We start from the raw sequence: 22,069 nt of genomic DNA on the forward strand, positions 1-22,069 counted from the left end.
TGGCATACTTGCTTACTGCACAGTACACAGTGTATAATGACTACAGTTTTTTAAAGGATAGTGTGTAAAACAGTATGTAATAAGCTACAAACGTTTCAGAGTAGTGTGCTAAAGTGTTGTCAAATGACTAAACATTAATTCAGCACAGCTGCTGAGGTTGTTACCTCACAAATAAATGTACAGTCGTGGCCAAAAGTTTTGAGAATTACATAAATATTGGAAATTGGAAAAGTTGCTGCTTAAGTTTTTATAAAAGCAATTTGCATATACTCCAGAATGTTATGAAGAGTGATCAGATGAATTGCATAGTCCTTCTTTGCCATGAAAATTAACTTAATCCCAAAAAAACCTTTCCACTCCATTTCATTGCTGTCATTAAAGGACCTGCTGAGATCATTTCAGTAATCGTCTTGTTAACTCAGGTGAGAATGTTGACGAGCACAAGGCTGGAGATCATTATGTCAGGCTGATTGGGTTAGAATGACCCAATTGACATGAATTGACATGTTAAAAGGAGGGTGATGCTTGAAATCATTGTTCTTCCGTTGTTCTTCCATTGTTAACCATGGTGACCTGCAAAGAAACGCGTGCAGCCATCATTGCGTTGCATAAAAATGGCTTCACAGGCAAGGATATTGTGGCTACTAAGATTGCACCTAAATCAACAATTTATAGGATCATCAAGAACTTCAAGACAAGAGGTTCAATTCTTGTAAAGAAGGCTTCAGGGCGTCCAAGAAAGTCCAGCAAGCGCCAGGATCGTCTCCTAAAGAGGATTCAGCTGCGGGATCGGAGTGCCACCAGTGCAGAGCTTGCTCAGGAATGGCAGCAGGCAGGTGTGAGCGCATCTGCACGCACAGTGAGGCGAAGACTTTTGGAAGATGGCCTGGTGTCAAGAAGGGCAGCAAAGAAGCCACTTCTCTCCAAAAAAAAACCATCAGGGACAGATTGATCTTCTGCAGAAAGTATAGTGAATGGACTGCTGAGGACTGGGGCAAAGTCATATTCTCCGATGAAGCCCCTTTCCGATTGTTTGGGGCATCTGGAAAAAGGCTTGTCCGGAGTAGAAAAGGTGAGCGCTACCATCAGTCCTGTGTCATGCCAACAGTAAAGCATCCTGACACCATTCATGTGTGGGGTTGCTTCTCATCCAAGGGAGTGGGCTCACTCACAATTCTGCCCAAAAACACAGCCATGAATAAAGAATGGTACCAAAACACCCTCCAACAGCAACTTCTTCCAACAATCCAACAACAGTTTGGTGAACAATGCATTTTCCAGCACGATGGAGCACCGTTCCATAAGGCAAAAGTGATAACTAAGTGGCTCGGGGACCAGATTGTTGAAATTTTGGGTCCATGGCCTGGAAACTCCCCAGATCTTAATCCCATTGAGAATTTGTGGTCAATCATCAAGAGGCGGGTGGACAAACAAAAACCCACTAATTCTGACAAACTCCAAGAAGTGATTATGAAAGAATGGGTTGCTATCAGTCAGGATTTGGCCCAGAAGTTGATTGAGAGCATGACCAGTCGAATTGCAGAGGTCCTGAAAAAGAAGGGCCAATACTGCAAATACTGACTCTTTGCATAAATGTCATGTAATTGTCAATAAAAGCCTTTGAAACGTATGAAGTGCTTGTAATTATATTTCAGTACAATACAGGAACAACTGAAACAAAGATCTAAAAGCAGTTTAGCAGCAAACTTTTTGAAAACTAATATTTATGTAATTCTCAAAACTTTTAGCCACGACTGTAGGGCTGATTAGTGTAATGTGGGACACTGACTAATGTGGGAGACCTAAACTTCAGTGCGTTTATCTCTTCTTTTACAACATTAAACTGAACATGATTGGTGTTGAATTCAAGCAGGGGTGTCAAGTTATTGAAATCAGTTGACTCTCTGGAAATTATGTCAGAAATGTGGCCAAGAAAATCAACAAACAGGAAGTACCTCTTGTAAAGTTCACTGAAATGACATTGATATAGGATTTAGACTAAATTAATGTTAAGTATGCAAATCTGTTATAAATAAAACAATGTTATAAATTGCTATCAATTTATATTTGTGATGAATTTAGACATCAAATTTTGCATTAATATTCTTAAAATGTTTTAAGAATATTTTCTATTTAAAGAAATCTTTGTTGTCCAACTTTAGAAAAGGATGTTTCAAAAGTGGGACAGCATGTTTTATACTAATGTGGGACATTCAAATATACTATGTTATTCAACTGATAAAATGTGCATTAAGAAGGTTAAATGCCGTAATTTAGCAAATTTGGGGGCTTATAATGCAGCAATATTATTTGTTTTAAGATCCAGATTCACAATTTAGCGAACACTTACCATTTTTCAGTGATCGATTCTTAAAATAATTGCTAGTTGCAGCCCTAAATCAATTGAATGGGGGAATTTTCAGTTTCAAAAATTATGATACATATAAAGGTTATAATTTTTTGGAATTTGAATTTAATTTATTTAGGGCTGATTAAGAATTGATTAATCTGTCAATTATTTCCTCAAATAATCGGATAAAAGAGCCCACTTTATTTTATTTTATATTTGACACATTAAGCATTCTTTCACTCTTTAGGTAAAGTTACTATGTGAGGACATTCCTGCTTTGATTTCCTTAGGTTTTGATAAAATGGTATCCATAAAAGCTTTCACTAGAATGTGTGAAGTCTATGTTCATTTGTAGGTTAAGTTTTTAGTCTGATTTGCATGTTGTTTCAAAATATATAATCTTGTTTTTCAGGGATCTTATGCTAAGGTCTGAAAAATGATAAATTTTCCACTAATGGATTGATGTTGGTCTGTCATCATCATCATCATCGTCATCATCATCAACAACATATGATCAACACAACTACAATCTCCTGTAAAAACAATTTAATTTACAAAAGTCCTGATTATGTTTTTTTCTTTCTTTCAGTTTAAACTTTACAACAACTTAACACAATGCCATTAGAAGTCATGGCTGTATGCTGGCTATTGATATTATGTAAAAATCTCAGACTTATTGCACATAGAAAAAAAATCACATTCAGAGATCTTGAAGAGATTTTTTCATGCACAGATTTTGACATAAGAAGTTAGGAAAGGCTTACTGAACGTTTTACTGAAGTTAGATGATGCAACCCATCATACAAAAATTATTTTAAACCAGTAAAGAGATTTGTAATGGCAATGTATTTACATACAGAAAATAAAAACCTTTAAAAATTAATTGCTTATATAAAAATGTGGCACATTTTAGAAAAGCAGCACTTGATGAATTAGCCAACAATGGTTCCTTTTCAAAACTTGATGCTAAGAATTTAATGACCAAGGTTCTTTTGATTTGACCAGCCTGATAGCATTAAAGAAAACATAATTGTTTCTGACACGTATCCTGAAATATCTTGACATTTAATGCTCAGTAAGGTGACGTAACACAGGTATGTCCATTCCTTAATACCCAATGAGGACATAATGTCTGGCAGACAATTTTCTTCATTACTGTCTTGATCCAAAACCAGACTCCTTGGTCACAGAGTGCAGGGTCACTGTAAAATGTTTTGCTAATTTGGCAAAACAAGTGATTTGTGAAGTTTGTGAATGTCTGTGCATGGTGTTATGATAGATTAGCACTGATCCGGATCCACTGCAGCCCTTGCCTGGTGTACTGGACGATATGGGCCATGCTGCTATGCAGAGTCAAGGGCCCAGTCAGTGTGTTCAGATAGTTGAAAAATTCTGGTGTGGGTGTGAGAGAGAATAATTTTTTATATAAATATAAATATTAAAATGCAACATTTTACAAAAAAATAGTAAATGTAGAATAGAAATAGATTTTTTTTTTTTTTTTTTTTACATATTTTTACATATTTTTACATATTGTTACGTATTGTTTTTTTTTACAATAGCTAATACATGTTTTTATAAATTATTAAAATGGGCCCTTTCAAGACGAAAAGCAGAATTGATTGAAAACCCACCCTTATTTTCTCTTGCCAGGGTATCAGCAACCTCCCAGTACTCATAACTGTACAGGACACTGTTGGTGATGTTGAGGTGATTTGCTGCCATCTGGTGGATACGATGGGGAATGCTGATGACACTGCTCTGTGAGCTGCCTGTGTGAGACCCCATTATATTGACGGAGCAAATGGAGGCAGGAGGTACAGTTCCCCTGTAAAAGCACAAATACAAATGCACAACATAAAGGTCTCTCACAGTGGGTGTGTAAATGAATTCAAGGGCCAACTATAACCTAACTCTTACTTTCCAGCATCGTTCCAAGTAGGTTTGTGAGGTCCTTTTGGAGAACTCTAATCAAAGTAAAAACAGTAACAAGAATGAGTAAATCTTTGAATAGGACAACTTGGCTATTTTAACAAACTATATTTGCAGGTATTTTTTCAACTGTCTTTTGCATATTAATGTATGATAACTGACAACCGCCTACTTTGAAGTAGTCCAGCAGGACTTTGGAGTATTTTAGAGCGTTATCCTTTTTAAGTCGAAACATTTGCCAATAAAGAAGAGCAAGACAGCGGAAACTGCAAACCAGAAACAAAATTTGCATTTTGTCAACAGACTTTAACACGATCAAGATTCAGATAATCAAAACCACAATACAGACAGTTGAAGATTTTTGCAGTGTTGTATTTACCATAGTACAGCTAGCTGTTTGTCTTCCTGGCTGGCTCCAGGTCCGGCGTGACTCTTAAGTCTCATAGCATATCTATCCAACACAATAGAACATGTCAAATCAACACAGAACTTCTGACAAACATTGGCCTTTTCTGGCCAATTCTATTTTGGTATCTTTCAAATATCGGTCATTGTGAAAACATCAAATATATTGACACTGATTTACACGTTTTGTGGCCTGTTGTTGCTCTTATCATCACAACACTTAATCAAACCCACAACTACTGTAGGTAAAACATAGTCGGTATGCATCCTGTAACAAGGAGCTACCCAGTCATGTAATGTCTGGCCAATGGAAAATGTTAAAAAAAAAAAAAACACGGAAAAAGACCAACAGAGAAAAATAAAACTCTTAAACACCTTATGAGCTCCACAGTTTCAGCATACATGGTGTAGGGGGACTTGGACTCCAGCGGTCCCTCTTCCATGGCTTTACCACACTCCATGAAAGACAAAGCAGCATCCACATAATTCACAGCTTTTCCTAACTTATCCACCTGCAAACAGGGATAGAGACAAAAGGATAAAAGAAAGAAGTCGATGAATTAGTTACAGAGGATACAGACCAAAGATTTTCATCCTTGTTTTGGTCTGTGACTCATTTTATGGGTAATATAATCTTTGGGATCCCGCTTTCTGTCATACAGCAATTGAAAAAGCACCTTTTTCTTTCTTTCGTTCTTTTTTTCAAACAAAAGTAAATTTTATAGCATAAAACATTTTCCTAAAAAAATTTCAGGCAATGCCACACACACACACACACACACACACACACACACACGCACACATAAAGGTACTGCCCCAGTGGACGGCTTTTGTCTTTTTTTTTTTTTTTTTTGAGAATGCATGTGGGGTTGTGGCTTCAAGGCTGCAAAACTCTGAGCTCTATAATTGTCTTGTCTAGTGGTAATCAGTGTTGGGAAAAGTTACTTAAAAAAATCTATATCCATTATTTACCATTGCATCTGCTCGATGTTTCAACCTCTTGGCCTCATGCAAGTAGTATTCAGCATGATGAGAGCTAACATGAAGGGAAGAAAGGAGAGATTAGGAAAGAACTAAGGGAAGGTGTTTGACATTAAATGTCACAGCACTGTTAAATGAAACAGAGGCATTAACAGACATTAACTCACACATCACTGATAGGTACGGTTCCTCTGTAGTGGAGTGGAAGGTTCGAGGGAGGAACCAGCGATCCAGAGAGAGACTGTAGGTGTCCTGACACCCTGACACACTCCACCTCTACCTTGGGCTGCGTCTTCTGGTCCTGTTTAATTAATACATATTAATATATATTATATTAGAACAATTGTTAAAGAACCCTCTTCCAATACTGGACATGTAAGGTTCATGAATTGCTGTATTGTTTTTAATCATTACAAGATAAGACAGAAAGAAAGACTTTAGTGTTCCATGTGAGCAATATTTTAAGAACCTGTGTTTTCTGTGCTGTTGAATCTTTGTCTTTTTCTGGAGGTGTGTGGTACTTCTCAGCATGCTGAGTTTTTACTGAGGTTTTTGCGAGCTCCAGTATGCCAGATGGAGGAGACAATGGGGACACTGGCCTCTTGGAATAAAAGTAATCTTCCTGACATCTGCATACACAGCAAAAAAAAGGACATCATCCAATAAGCATAAGCCAGACAATAAACATTTCCCAATTGACAAGAATAACAGTGAACAGTGATTAGGTCTAAATATACCCATTTTGCTTGTTGAAGGTTTCCTCAGTCTCATTATGGACTGACACTGGTAGTTTATCTGCACGTGATTGATTTCTTTTATTCTCTCTCTGAGCATCTCCATTTTCAGCCTGATATAGTAAAATACACACACAAAAAGCATAAATGTATGCAAAAACACAAATCTCATATTCAGAGAAACATTAATTTAAGAATTGCAGATTTGTATGCATTGATTAAAAATAAAGATGCTTTTCTCTTCCTCACTTTTCTTTTACTTCTGCCATTTTCAGGCAGTTGGTCTAAGTGGTGCAGGTCTTTCATTGAAGTCTTTTCTCTTGCCTTTCCCAATGACAAAGCTGAAGATGAGGACTGTCTCTCGGTAATCTCATCTGCACTAGGGAGTCTACCCAGAAGCGAGAGGTCTATCCTCACAACAAGTTTTCTCAGGCCTCGATGTGCGACATTGGGGGACTTTTCAGATCGACCGAAAGGCACCAGTGTGTAGAGTTTGTGTCTGCCCCGACCTTGTTTATCTGTCTCAGGGGTGCTTAAGCTTGACCCGTGGGGGTGAGCACCAGTGCCAGAAGTCTGTTTGTCATGTCTCCTTTTTGACACAGTTTTTTGGTTTGATGTTGAATCTGCAGGGACTTTGGCAACATTCCGGGGTGGACTGGACTCAGAGTCTGATTCGGAGGAAGATGATGAGGACGATGATGATGAGGAGGATGAGGATGAGTAAGATGACGGATGAGTGGGCTTGATGACAGGAGTAGGGGAAGGTGGAGAAAGTGGAGGAGAAAGTCTAGTGTCTGTCACATAAGGACCTGAGGAAATGTCCTCATTGCTCCACCTTCTCTTCTTCCTCCTCTGCTCTTCAAGGTTAAGTCCATTGTATTGCTTTTGAGTGTGATGCTGGCTGTTGGTGTGAGGTCTTTGCTTGGGCTGCACTGACTTCCATTCAACTTCCTGCTCCCTCCTCCTCCTCCGCTTCCTCTCTCTTTCCCCTTCCTCAGTTCTCCTATCTTCCTCGTCTTCCTCTTCCTCAGAACTCAGAACCCAGCGACGCCTTATAACTTGCTCCTCCGCCAGTCTTTGTCTCTGCTCCTTGCTGGTCTGCACCAGGGTTGCTCCCTTGGCCTTACCTCGGTTGTCCAACTCTCGCTCTCTCTCTTTTGGCTTCGGGTCTTTTTGGGAAGGCCCGGTTCTGGGCACTGGGGCATCCCCTAGTTTGACCTTGGGCTTTGGGCTGGAACTCTGTTGGGAAGTCTGTTTAGAGCTGGACTGCTTTGTATCTGGGAAAGATTTAGTCTTCAAGCTGTGACTAGATCGACTGTTGACTTCGCTCCGGGATGAGTCCCTGGACTTTGACGAGGGACCACGTTCAGAAATCTTTAGAGTATTAAAATGAGATGAATGGCCTGATTTGGGGTGTGAATTGTGGATTGACACCCCTGTAGGTTCATTGCTTCTGTGATTATGTTCAATACTATGGTCAGTTGTAGATGAGTGCCTGGCTTGTGGTTTTGGGCTAACGCTTGGTCTTTGCTTTGACGAATGCTTTGAAATAGGATTTGAAGGTGAGTTAAACCTTTGCTTGCATGTGGTTTCAGAGTTTTTGGCTTCAAACTTGTGTGTGAGATCTTTGTGTGACTTTTCTGTTGAGCTGTGTTTGGAATGATTGGGTTGTTGGGGAGGACCAGGTCTGGAGTCTTTGGAACGAGAGTCTCTGGATCTAGAGTCTTTGGGTCTAAACTCCTTTGTCTGGTCGACACTATGGTCTAGAGGCACCCATGGCCTTACTTTGGGACGATGTGCTGGATTAGAGGTAACGTTTGGCCTTGCAATATGCCTGACACTTTCTTTTTGAGGTGGCTGTACCTGAGGATATGTACCTTGGCTAGGTACTGCGGTGGATGGAAGGCTTGGACTGGGGCTTCTGGGAGGGTGTAAAGGTAAAGGGCTGGGACTTCGATTCCCTTGGAGGCTGTCTCCTGGACTTGGACACACACTTGGCACTGGGCTCGGCACAAGGCTAATTCCTGGACTGGGGCATGGACTGTATTCTGGGCTGGGATCAGGACTGTTTCTGGGGCTGTAGTCAAATTTTGGACTTGGGACCGGACTTTCACATGGACTGTAATCCCGTCTGGACTCAGAATCTCTGCTCCAGTATCTTCCAGGTGATGGTCCCCGGCCACAGTCAGATTTTGCACTTTGTCGCTGTCCTCCACCTGGGTCGTGGTCAGATGACGGATGATTTTTATGGACTTTCTCAAGCCACCTGTCCAGCTGCCACTGTGTGGATGGTGGACTTTCCGTCTGAACAGAGAAAAGACATGAGTTCAAGACAGAGAATGTAACAATGGTAAAACTGATCAAATATTATCACTCTAAATTTGAATTTAATAAAATAATGTGAATTTGATAAAATATAAATCTAGAGTGACCTGGATTACAAAACTTGACAAGATTATGATTATCAGTGAATCTGCTCTTGACCATAAACGCTTGACCACTGAGGATGATAACAGTATCACCGAAAATACATTACAGAAACTCTTTAACAAATTAGTGTGTGGCTGACATTTTAACAAAGTGAACATCACGTTTAAAGTAACAGTGGTGATGCACAGTCAATCATGGCAGGTTATAGGCTAAATGTAGGAATATTAGATAGATAGAACTTCTAGCTATTGAACATCTCAATTCTTTACCATACTGATGCAACGGAAACACTCTATGTGTGCAGAAGATTGTATAAACCAATATCTGACTCCATGACAATTTATTTACTCAACAATGTGATAGTGACAAAGCATTATTGGAAATACAAGGAGAAATGATTTGAATGAACAAATAGGAAATATGAGTATTTATGTAAATGGGCCTGTGTGTCAGAGGGAGAGAGAGGAAAAGAAAAACAGGAGGTGAAAGGGTGAACGAGAGAAAGGGCCAGAAAACTGGAGATTCCTTAAACCCTAGCATACCCTCTTTCCATTTCACACTGCTTTCACCATTACATTGCCTCTTAAGCTCAATCACTCCAAACTATTACAAACCAGAAATAAGCTGTACTGAAAATAAATACTGTATGACAACATAATCTCACTTTATAGCGTAATAAAGTAAGCTATACTCACTATTGACTTTACAAAACATTTGAATTAACAACACAAAATCAAAGCAAACACTCACTTGAAAGCACACTTGAGCTCCAGGGCAGACTGAGCTTTCCACTCTCGCCTCCAGTAGCTGACCAGAGCTAATTTAAACTTTAACTCCTCCACTCAAACATTCCCCCTTCCCCTCTCTCTTTCCAGCAAAGACACTGCATCTCTTGTGCCCTTTTCCCATTGCCCCTCCCCTCAAACCCCCCTCTACCTGGAACCGTGTGGTGTTTCCAAGCCGTCCTTCTCAGAGACACTACATGACTACCTCTAGATGAAAAACACATGGTGTTCCCTCCTCCCTTCTCCACAGGTTCCAAATAGATGGCATGTTCAGTAATAGAGCCAGCTGTGTCACACAGACACCTTCATTCATATGGTGGTGTAGCACTATACTACTAAAGCTTTTAATCCCTCCTGATGAAAAAAAAAAAAAAGTAAGACTTGCTAGAGCCCCCAAACGTCATATAAGAACATAACACAGCATAAAACTATTCAAATATTTTCCTGTGCTGTTTCAAAAGGAAAGCTCACCCAGAAATTAATATTCTGTCATAATTTACTCACCCTCGCATTGTTCCAAACCTGTATGACGTTCTTTCTTTTGTGGAACACAAACGAAGATATATTTTGAAAAATGTCTGTGTTTTTTATCCATACAATGAAAGTCAGTAAGGTCCAGTGTTGTTTTGTAAAATCATACAGGTTTGGAACTACATGAGGGTGAGAAAATGATGACATAATTTTCATTGTTTTGGGTAACCAATCCCTTTAAGTTCTGCTTTTTGTGACTAAATCAATGTTGACATGTATTACTTCCAATCTAGTTAGTCATCTGGAACACCACATGTTGACATGACACCCAGATTCTAAAGTCTCAGCGGCCGCCCCTCGACATTCCTCTCTCCACCCCCCACCATCCCATTTTACCTCATCTGCTAAAAACAACAACTAGGAAACAGAGAGAGCGAGGCAATGAGAAATAGTATACTTCACTGCAAATAAATGCTAGCACATACCTCTGTACTGCAGTTTAGGGTCCGCTGTTGGGGCGATGTCCCGCACCGGTTGTGTGTCCCTGGGCTCGGGCTATGTGACCGCTGACTGCTGCTTTCCCACTCGCTGGAAGGGTCTGAGCCTGAAGACCCTGAGCTAGAATGTCTCACTCTTCCGACATGTATGCGTGTGCGGTGCTGCTGCTGGCCTGACAAGCTGTCAGTCAGTACATGCAAACAATGGATATGGATTGAGAAACACGGGCATTTCTTAGGCCACACATTCAGAATGCATTTACAATGTACAACAGTCTTGACTATCAAGTTCAACGAAATTTTAAAATCCCAACAAATATGCAGACTAAACACTATGAGTGGTGTGTGTGTGTGTGTGTGTGTTTGGGGGTTGAACATGTTGAAAGGCCAAAAGAAACAGAGGCTGGTCTATCATCCAGCTGTCACATTCCACATATTCTGACCTCTTCAACATGTAAAACACACACTCACACATACAGACAAACAATGGATAATAATGAGAACAGTTACTAACATAAAACTTACCGGTCATTATCAGCCCAAGAAGTTGTTTGCTCACTTCCCTGATTAACAGATAAGAATAAATAAATAAATAAATAAGAAAAATGTGAATAAAAAAGCTTTTTAGCTTGGAATCTTCAACTTTATGGCCATTACTAGCATCCTGACAAAAGCAAAAGCTACAATCCTGCAGTAACAGCAGAAAGGTCACGAGTCCGGTGTATTTTATGACTCAGAATGTTATGACTCATAATCCTGGAGTCCTGTGTTGAGATACACACATGTTCAAGTAGGTTAAAGTTAGAGTCAAATATCAAACTGGCTACACTCTCAATTTCAATAAACTATGTCAAGTTCAGCAGCACAGACATGGAGCAGTGTCATTTTTCCCAAGAAGGCAAAAAGGCAGTGCCTCCAAAACAAAATGATGATCATAATTTGTTTTCGATAGAACTCCTATTGAAGTGAATGTGAGGGAGGATCAGCTAGATACTGTACAGTTTACTCATACAGCCCCACAAACCAGCCTGAATTGGTTCATTGGGTCAAAATGGATGGACTAATTATAAAGAAAACAACTCAAACACTTTCCATTAGGTTGGAATCAAACAAACTTGAAAGGACTTGAAATTTTCTGCATGTGAGATGTTTTTTTTTGTTTTGTTTTTTAGCAACCTCTCAGCTTGATTTAATTATGGGTCACCTCTTTAAATGATTACAAGGGCAGTGTTTACACAGGAATAGATGATTAATAGTCATTGACTCATAATAAAAAAATGTATAGTCACTTATTTATACAAAAGGGTTGACACTTCTTTTCAAATTTTAAGAAATTCATAGTGAAGACATTTACATTTACAGGACATTTACACACAAGACATTTATTTTATTTTTTTTCAAATAAATGCTTTTCATTTAAACATTATATTCAAAAGATCCTTAAAAATGTATCATGGTTTCCAAAATATTAAGCAGCACAACTGCTTCCAACATTGATAAAAATAAGACATGTTTATTGAGGCCTATATTAGAATGATTTCTTAAGGATCATGTGACACATGAGACTGGAGTAATGATGCTGAAAATTCAGCTTCTTTCTTATTACAGGAATACATTACATTTTTAAATATATTAAAATGGCTTAACAGTTATTTTAAAGTGAATTATTATTTCACAATATTACAGTCTTTACTGTATTTTGATCAAATAAATTCAGCCTTGGTGAACTTGAGATGTCTTCTTACCAAATTCCTAAAACCCCAAACTTTTGAATATTAGTGTACAATCAATAATTTAGGAGATTTAATTTGAATAAATAGTAGCATGGTAATATCATATAATATATATATATATATATATATATAGTATTAGTATACTTTTAATCCGAAGACAACATAGAGGACTCTGCCTCACTGAGCTCTCCAAAGAAAAGAATGGCAGTGTTAGTGTCAATATAGTGCTTTCTGCAATGCAAACACAAATACCACAGCAGCCATGTGGTTTTGTATAAATGCATTTTGTGATAAATGAACAAATAAGCTGGACTGTGTTCAAAGTTAACAGCACAAGCAGTGCAAAAAAGTTATTAATACTAATTGATTTTATACCTCGTCCTTGTCATCTTCGTCACTGCTGAGCTTCAGGTCATCAGCGAGCATGCTGCGAGAGTCAAAAATGAGAGAATGTCACACTTGACAAAGAGACTTATTCGTTGTGCCAATCTGCAGCACATCTGTGTGTGTGTGTGTGTGTGTGTGTGTATTAAATGTGTGAGTTTGCCTCGAGCGGTCTAGCTATATGAGATTGTATTTGATTACAACCTTCAAAGAAAAGGGTCATAAACACAGCGCTCTAATGTTGAACGGGGATGTAATATGATGGTAGTGTGGTTTAAAGCTCTACCCTACTGTGTTAACCTGCTCTGTAATTAGATACTAACTCAGTGAACTTTATGAAGTCAATGAAGTTAGTATGGTGGTTAGAGATGGTTGAAATATATAACACTGGGGTAACCCTCCATGTGAAACTGGTTTTAAACAGCAGTGGGCCCAAAGCAGTTATATTTCAGGAAGCCCAGTCTAATTATACACACTAATATGCACAGACGTTCATCACTGACTTCTGTAAAGGCAATTGTTTATGGTGTAATAAAGTGAACAGGTAGAAGCAGTTCAGACACAACATGTTGCTTGGTTACCATGGACGGATTGGGTGCTGTGCACCCCACTTACGATTTATGAGGGGCCACGAGTGGACGTGAGGGCATCCTCATAGAGACACCATCCCTCACTGGGCAACAAGAAGCAACAAGAAGAGAAATCCATAAGCATTTTGGAGCAGAATGTAAAAACAGGGCTATATATTAGCACAGCTGTGTATACATATACAGACGTGAATCATGTAGCGATATCTCAAATAAAACAAAGCAGGTAATAAAGAGCAAGCTTCTTATTACACACACAATAGGCATGCACAATATATCTGTACCATATAAGTTTGTTATTAAATGATGTGTAAGTAATATCGGTCAAATTGGATCACCACTGTTCAAAAGTTTATGGTCAGTATAACTTTTTTTTTAATTAAATTAATACTTTTATTTAGCAAAGACACATTAATTGATCTTTATAATGTTACAAAAGTTGTCTAAATCAAATAATATGTATCATGGTTTGCACAAAAAAAAAAAAAGCAGCACCTTTTTTTTTAACATTCATGATATTAAGAAATCAGGATATTAGAATGATTTCTGAGGGATCATGGGGCAATGACTGCTGAGAATTCAGCTTTGCCATCACAGAAATAGATATTTTAAAAGTTATTTTAAAAGTTATTTTAAATATTCATATAATTTTGTCATATTTAATACTGTTAATATCAAAATAAATATAAATTTTTCAATTGCATGGTTGTGATGCCTAAATTCACTTGTAACATTTAAAATGATTGAATTTAGTTTTTAGAATTTATAGAATTTAGAATTTAGAATGTATCAACACAAAATAGCAAATAAGTTTATTATCAGTCAATTAACAGTTATTAGCCATGAAAATAACTATAATCTTATCTGTATCAGTCAGAATAACTTTTGGTGCATCCCTAATCCAGACAGAGAGACATGTATCTAAAACAGTGCTCCAAACATACAGTTTGCATAGTAGCATGTTTACCATGTCTGTGTCGTGAATTGGGCTGTTTTCCCTCCTAAAACAGATAAACAGCATAAACCAAATCAGTCAAATCAACACAAACAGCATCTTGACCAAAGACAAAAGGGTGAATTCTATAATAAACATCATCACACTGTATCTTAGCACCTAACCTTTTACCTTAAGCCCCCAAAATCCAGTGTAACCAGGTGTCATTAAATTAGAGGTACATTTCAGTCCCTAAAACCGGCCTGCATTGTGCTTTGGGCATTGCTACCCGATTTGCATAATTTCTGTAGTGATTCTTGTGCTAAAACAACACAGATTTATGAGTGTGTGCAAATAAACAATGCAAGCGTAATATCCATCGGGGAGAGAGAGGAAAAGAGCGAAAGAGATAAACATACAGAGACAGAGCAGAGATGGTGCTGTATATTGCTGAATTTATCACATTTGCCTGCAGTCTGTAATAAACCCTATGCATGCGTACCTTTGTGTTTGAGTACAGGAAATGCTGAGTGCCCCCTTCCCCTGGGGGCTGCTGGTAAGGCCAGGACTGGGTCATGTCCTATGGAGAGATGAGAGGACAGTGGCTAAAAGTCAAAATGACTTACAGGTTTGGAAAATGAACTTTCCTGTGATAACCAAAAATTTGATTTCCTGCATGTTACTCATAACAAGAGCAGACACTGCAGAAGTAATGTCTTATTTAGATCCTGTGTTACTAAAGAGCGACTGTTAATCCATTTAATGACCTAATATACATCAGTGAGAGTTCATTATCTTTTGATGAAGAACTTATAGTATTTGTGGGTTAGTGGAACTTATGGCATTTCTTATAATATGTGTGATTAAATAACTTACACAGTAAAAACTTTATTGTGTAATCTGTGCTTGTGGCTGTGTGTGTGTCACAGAGCAGGAAGTAGTGTGTGAAATGGACATGAGTTATCGACCCTCATAATCGTTAGGAAAACAGACGTGCAGTGTTTGTCTGATTAAGCTAAAAATGCTCATGGTCTGACAGTCATTTATCTGAATGTAAAACATTCAGTCAGAACTGTTTCAAAAAAGTTGCACACAGTAACTGTTTTCTCATTAAAAGGTTTTTTATAAAAATTATATATGGCTGACTGCAATTTGAACATTTCTGCAATGGTACAAATTATAGTCTTCGCATGATTCTGCATCCATGCTGCTAAGTTGAACACAACTGCAGTTTTGGCCAATGCCAATAAATAATATATAAATAATAATAATAAAAAAAACAACTGACCACACTTCCATTTTCTAATTTTGGTTATAGAGATGGTCATTGGATGAGCCAATGTTACATGTGTCAGGAGGATGGTGCAGATACTCAAACAGTCACCAATATTTCTGTGTGACCAACTTGTAAAATTGTAAATTGTTTGGCCTCATGTGGAATTCCTTATTGTGTAGAATCCATGACTGGATTTTACTCAAATTTTCCAAACAATGGTAAATGTGACTGCACTTTTGTAGCTGTCTGTGCATACAGTATTTAACAGAAGAACGAAACTCTTACAGGTTTGGATCAATTTGAGGGTAAACTACTAGGTTAAACACCACCATGTGTTCAACACAGACTGCTAAAGTCGAACTGCAGAACAGTATCATATTTTAAACATACATTATACACATCAATCGTCCTTCCTTGCCTGTAGCAATATTTCGAAAACACACACCTCCCTCCAGAGCATAACTCTTCCCCCTTCCCTCTCATCCACCTGCTTCATTATCTCTCTCGCCACCTTTAGTCACTAAGGACTCACCTCTCTTCACCAACAACAAGGCTTCCCAGGTGAACCTGCAACTGCTTCTCTGTCTCTCTATGTATGTGCATCTCACTGTTCTCTGTCTGCACACTCCTTAGATTCTTTGACATGGCCAGATTTAATTATACAGGAGACTGTTGATTTTGCATTTCTACAATTGAAACAGTACAAAAAAAAAACAACAAAAATACACTGTTTTGAAAAGGAGACATCTACTGTGATCTTTCTAAAAATACATATGACCACAACAGCAACCCTGGGAAGACGTGCACATCTATGCATGTGCTCGTTCACCTACACAGAATTCAGGCTGATGGTAACAGACAGATATGAGAAATGGAGCACTGTATAGTACTGTACTGCGATGATCCCACACATACTGTACAGTGCAGCACAATGCACATGTACATGGCGGCTGGTTATCAAAACTTTGATATCGAAGACCGCATTGACATTTATTAAAACCTTCAGCCCATGCAAAACTGGGGCAAAGGGTGACATGAACATGCAGTTTGACCTAATAACTGATCATGAAAGGAAACATCAATAAAAAAAAACATGCATGGAGTACATTAAAATGAACATGTACTTACTATAGGGTTAGGATTTGGGTTTGATTGAGGGTTAGTTTCATGCAATATGCATCATTTACTGTTATTACTAGTCAGTACACTCACATATAAAAGATACTAAAGTTGTCACTGGGGCGGTACACTTTCAAAACATACTAATATGTAGTCTTTAGGTACTAATATCTACATTTTTTAGAGGTGAATAAAGTACAAAGGTGTAACTTTTGAAAAGGTACCATACCAGTGACAGATTTTTACCTTTCTTTCTGACTGTGTACATGTAACAAGGACACTGAAAAATATCTATAAAAATAAAGTATCTATAAGAGAAGAATGTTATCTTTGAGCAATGCTCTGAAAAATATCTGAACAATCAGGTCAATCAATATTAATCAATATAATACCACCTGTTTTAAGCTGAGCTACATATTTTAGGAATACATGATCAAATCTTGAATACACTGCAGCTGAATAAATGCCACACAGCTGACATCTGCAGGTGATTTGGGATCCATGGTGGTTTTCTGCACACATGCACTTGTATGAACTGAAATATAAAGTGTCCTCAAATGCTTTCAGTGTAGAAGCTGACTCACACGCAGCTGTAGGAAATTATAATGTATTTTTTGTTGATCCCTCACTTTTTGTTTTATAATAAGCCTTCATCACAACACCCATTAAATAACTGTCAGAATGACTAAGAATGAGTCATTTGTGAAGCCAGTTTGTTTGCATGAGTGCAGCAGTGTGTGTGTGTGTGTGTGTGTGTGTAAGCAAGAGAGGGAGAAATACCCAACGTTCAGAAGCTATAGGCTACTAGGTGCATTTATAACCTTACTCACTTAGTTCTGATCCTCTTTGGGCCCTCAGCTGATCTTCAATTTGTCTTCTCCCAGTTTTTTTTATTACTATTATACCCAAATATGGGTCTGTAAATATTTGTACAAGCGAACCTATTCACACAACGTGCATAATCCCCTATAGATGCCTTCTGGTCTCTGTGGAAAAGTCCAAACTAAGATACTAAAGCGCAGAGATAAACATGATGTAACAGCACCAGAGGCAGCTGACGATTGTCTTGACAGATTGAAGAAGCTCTCCAGAGTGACAGAAGAGGAAGTCGCTATTTAAAAATTTGAATTTGAATTTACCATCTAATCAAAGCTGCGTGCGCCACACAGCAAAACCGAAAACACCAAGTTGCGCTCAGAGGTACTCACACCGGAAAACAGTTCAACTGACAAAACCATAAAGCATCACATCTCAGAAGTTCAGTCAGTGTAGACTATAGAGATATGACAGCGCATGATTATTCTAAATACATCTTTTTCGACTGTTTTCAATATTCTTCACATATAAAGCAACAATCTGCGTTTTCAAATATTTGTCAAAAGTTAAATTGCACGTTAGTTTGGACGCCTATTTCTACACAACATTAAAAAGACTCTCGCGATGTGAAATCGTGTTCAAGTTCGCGGAGATAACCATAGCAACAGCATGCTACTCGTGATGATCAACATCGGACTTAACATTGACAAAACAAAAACACAGACATTTGTTTTTACCACTAGACCATATATTTGCACATCACAGGTATGTAACAAAAAAAAAGATTAATAATTGCACATTACACGTTATATATATATATATATATATATATATATATATATATATATATATATATATATATATATATATATATATATATATATATAAGAAAAAAGTTTGTGTTTTAAAAAGTTTAAAGGTAGTTGACGTTTGTATGAGACGCCAGAAAAAAAGGGTTGCGCGAGACTGCATCCCTCAGTGTTCTCTGTAGAAATTCATTAGTAATAACAATACAAAATAATAATAATAACAAATACAAGCTAGAGAATAAATAGCATAACACTAAATAAAATTGTAGTTATCGTCATGTTTTTATCTCTCCTTGAAAAACAATGGAATTAAACGCATCATGACACTAACCTGGGACGCGTGCTGAAGCATGAAACAAACCCTTGCAAGTTTTCCCTTACTTCCATAAATAGTAGGCATGTTGAGGTCGATTGTTCAGTAGTCCATTTTGGCAGACACAGAAGCGCGGCAGCGCGCACCGCGGGAGAACGAGCGTCAACAGGTCACGCATCATAGGCACCGTCGGTGTTTCTGTGGAAGCACGCGATGCGCGGAGGCTGACGGACCGAGGCTCGGCGTTGTCACCTAAACATCGTGTCAGACCACTAAGACGGCGATGAACGGAGATGCGCGTAGAAACACTCCTGCGTAAGCAAGCGGGGAGGAGGAAAACACAGTCACCGAGAAGCTGAAGCATCAATACCTCTGGGAAAACAAACAAAAAATATCTATCTATCTATCTATCTATCTATCTATCTATCTATCTATCTATCTATCTATCTATCTATCTATCTATCTATCTATCTATCTATCTATCTATCTATCTATCTATCTATCTATCTATCTATCTATCTATCTATCTATCATGGTGGAAAGGAAGACCTCAATTAACATCAGTGATGATTTTAACAAAACAAACACATATCTTAAAAGATACAAGCTATAGAGCTTAGCCTTATATCTCGTAAGAGGAAGGAATGGAATTCAAACTGTTACATACCCACAGAAAATGATTGGGCAAGAAATGACTTCCACATAATTTCCAGATGTGTCTGTATGTGTGCTGAGATAGAGAGATTAGCTTGTTACTCACTGCAGACTTCCAGATCTGTGGGTGTACATCCCCCCCCCGCATTGCTTCATTCATTTCACTGAAATGACAGATATGCAAACAGAGCCTAGCATTATGAAAGCCAGGAGACAATTTATGGTGATGCTTAGGGAGACATGCACTTTCTCTCGGTCTGTGAACTGATTTTTCATTCACTCATCAGTGCAGCTTGGCTTTTGTTTGTGTCTGTGTGCAACTTGCTGTGACTCTTCCTGACATCTGACACACACAATCTTGTCCAACATGGAAACATTAGGAGACTAAAAATCCTAAAATGACAGATTTCCAACACCTTCTTGCCACCTGTTTATAAAAAAAAACATATGCACACAAAGATCTAAAACAGCAAGAATTAACTAATATAAATTTGACAAATTTTTGACAGGCAAAAAAACAAACAAAACAACAACAACAACAAAAAACTGCCCCCATTATTAAACCATTAATTCTTGTAATATATTCCCATAAACAAATGTGAGAGCTACTTGCCTGTGTAAAATTCACTGCCCTGATGCCATGGGGTTTCTATTGTGTGGATTTCTATCTAGCCTTAATAAACACTCTGATATCTATGATATTGTGGCTATATTTGGCGCAGGTCACTGGTTTCTTTTTAAGTCTAGGGGACATTTTCATCCATTATATTCTGCACCAGATGAAAGTCTAACCACAAAGAAAAGTAATAACTTACTAATCAGGTTGCATGATTTAAGGTGTTTTGCAGCTAATCTTTCACAAACAGTGTTTGTCTGCATGGAAGTGACAGAAATGCCACAGATGTTCTGCTGTTCTTTCTTTCTTACAGTTGTGGTTTCATTACTAAGAGCGCTCTTCTTATGACCTCTCAGTCAGTACTCAGCCTCATGATAAGAGCCACACCTGGAGGAAGAAAATAATCAAAAATAGCTTGAAACTGAGAAAGTGCTACCACCGAGTGAGAGAGAGGTAGTGTCAGAGAAAGATAAGTATTGCAGCATGCAGTATTTAAAAAACAAAAATCACACAAAAGTGGAAGTGAAGTGAAGCTTGTTTGAATCTAAAGCACTTAAAAGCTTTTGATAAAAGCATATGCTTGTGTTTGAGAGTTTAATGTTGAATAAATCTGTATCTGTGGTGTTTTTGTTCAGGCTGTATATATTTATGAGTTACAGTTGTCACTCCTACACAGAAAGGAACAGATTAACAGTATAAACATTTGTCATAAATTAATTGTAGAAAAATAATCATAAATCTGTAATGTACAGCAGTAAAACATAGACAGAGACAGAGTCTTCTCTTTTCAGGGAAGTCGTGGCCTAATGGTTAGAGAGTCGGACTCCCAATCGAAAGGTTGTGGGTTCGAGTCCCGGGCCGGCAGGAATTGTGGGTGGGGGGAGTGCATGTACAGTTCTCTCTCCACCTTCAATACCACGACTTAGGTGCCCTTGAGCAAGGCATCGAACCCCCAACTGCTCCCCGGGCGCCGCAGCATAAATGGCTGCCCACTGCTCCGGGTGTGTGCTCACAGTGTGTGTGTTCACTGCTCTGTGTGTGCATTTCGGATGGGTTAAATGCAGAGCACAAATTCTGAGTATGGGTCACCATACATGGCTGAATGTCACTTCACTTCACTTTTTTTTTTTTTATACACATATATTGCATTTACGTTTAATGCGGAGTCAGATGAGCAATACAATATAGACTGCTTTCATTACCTCATATTGACCACTTATAACAACAGCTTTAGCTCAGAAGGTGTAAAGATGGTGGCATTAATGTATTTTATAAAGAGACACACTGATGATTTTTTTAAATAGGCAAAGGCAAATAGACAGGACACGTAGAAAGAAAATACTTCAATGTAAGATTGAATAAAATATTTAAAGAAATTAAAAAGGGGTTAGGGTCCACCTAGAGAGTACTCTGGGAGGAAATATAGCAAGGGCATCCTTGGTTACAGCTACTAGAGATGATGGGTCTGGGGGATTGTAGGTAGTCCCATGGCAGCCCTGTTAAGACATGAGGTTCTGCCCTCCCAGCAACAGAGGGGTTGCTTCTCTCCTTCATCTAACTCTTGAGACGAACACTGAAGCTCCACCGGTATCCATGGTGACCCATTGGGAACTCAGATTCCTCTAGGTAGCTAGCCAGATGATTCAGGAGGGAGAAGGAGTGAGTGGTAAGCTGGAAAGGAAAAGTGGTGGTTTATCCTGTCTATCCAATTTGACTAGCGAACATAGTTTTGATAAATGTTTCAGTTTCTCCATTCATGTTCATGCTGATTTAGATTATACTTACTCTGACTGTGCCAGTTTACTGTTATGCATGAATCAGAGCTTGTTCATCAAAAATGTATCACTAAAGGTGATATGTTCTTTACTGTCATTTGCACAGGGTAACAGTTTACACCATACAACTACATTTCCCTGATGATGCCTAGCAAGGATAGCACAGAACAAATGACATACTGAAATTTAGACTTTTTTTTTGGCAAATTATAGCAGGAAAATGCATAGCTAAATGTATGTACTCTTTTTTTATTTAATAAATAAAAGATATGGAAGTGTGTGGTAATGTACCTTTTCAGAAACATGGCAATATGAGACATATATGCAATATATTCTCAGTAACGCAAGTTGTATAACATGTTAGTTCAAGGTCAATGTTGTGCAATAGGAGGATGGCCTTTGGATGGAAAGCTATCATAGTGTTTTGTGGGTTGGTGGGATTAGGGAGGGAGAGGCGATGGGTGAGAG

General features: G+C 38.3%; 1 protein-coding gene across 6 annotated transcripts; it reads right to left on the reverse strand.

The window, feature by feature from the left end:
* Positions 1–2,881: 2,881 nt before the first annotated feature.
* On the reverse strand, positions 2,882–19,610 carry LOC132152844 (AF4/FMR2 family member 3-like). 6 transcript variants are annotated; one of them, XM_059561766.1, is made up of 20 exons: positions 19,317–19,606; positions 18,575–18,867; positions 16,032–16,185; positions 14,726–14,803; positions 14,257–14,290; positions 13,318–13,375; positions 12,694–12,745; positions 11,111–11,148; positions 10,574–10,766; positions 6,652–8,706; positions 6,406–6,515; positions 6,138–6,297; positions 5,836–5,969; positions 5,660–5,723; positions 5,063–5,199; positions 4,662–4,733; positions 4,455–4,548; positions 4,271–4,317; positions 3,985–4,178; positions 2,882–3,742 (listed from the first exon to the last, which is right to left on the reverse strand). In XM_059561766.1, the coding sequence occupies exons 4-20, from the start codon at positions 14,798–14,800 to the stop codon at positions 3,621–3,623; spliced, it is 3,639 nt and encodes a 1,212-aa protein (XP_059417749.1). In that variant the 5' UTR covers positions 14,801–14,803; positions 16,032–16,185; positions 18,575–18,867; positions 19,317–19,606; the 3' UTR covers positions 2,882–3,620. The 6 variants fall into 6 exon arrangements, with proteins under 6 accessions (XP_059417749.1, XP_059417746.1, XP_059417750.1 ...); XM_059561763.1 differs by lacking the exon at positions 16,032–16,185 and having other exon boundaries at positions 19,317–19,607; XM_059561767.1 differs by lacking the exons at positions 18,575–18,867; positions 19,317–19,606 and adding an exon at positions 17,449–17,951.
* Positions 19,611–22,069: the final 2,459 nt, after the last annotated feature.

The sequence above is a fragment of the Carassius carassius genome, chromosome 11, assembly GCF_963082965.1.
Source record: "Carassius carassius chromosome 11, fCarCar2.1, whole genome shotgun sequence".
In the NCBI taxonomy this organism is placed as follows: Eukaryota; Metazoa; Chordata; class Actinopteri; order Cypriniformes; family Cyprinidae; genus Carassius; species Carassius carassius.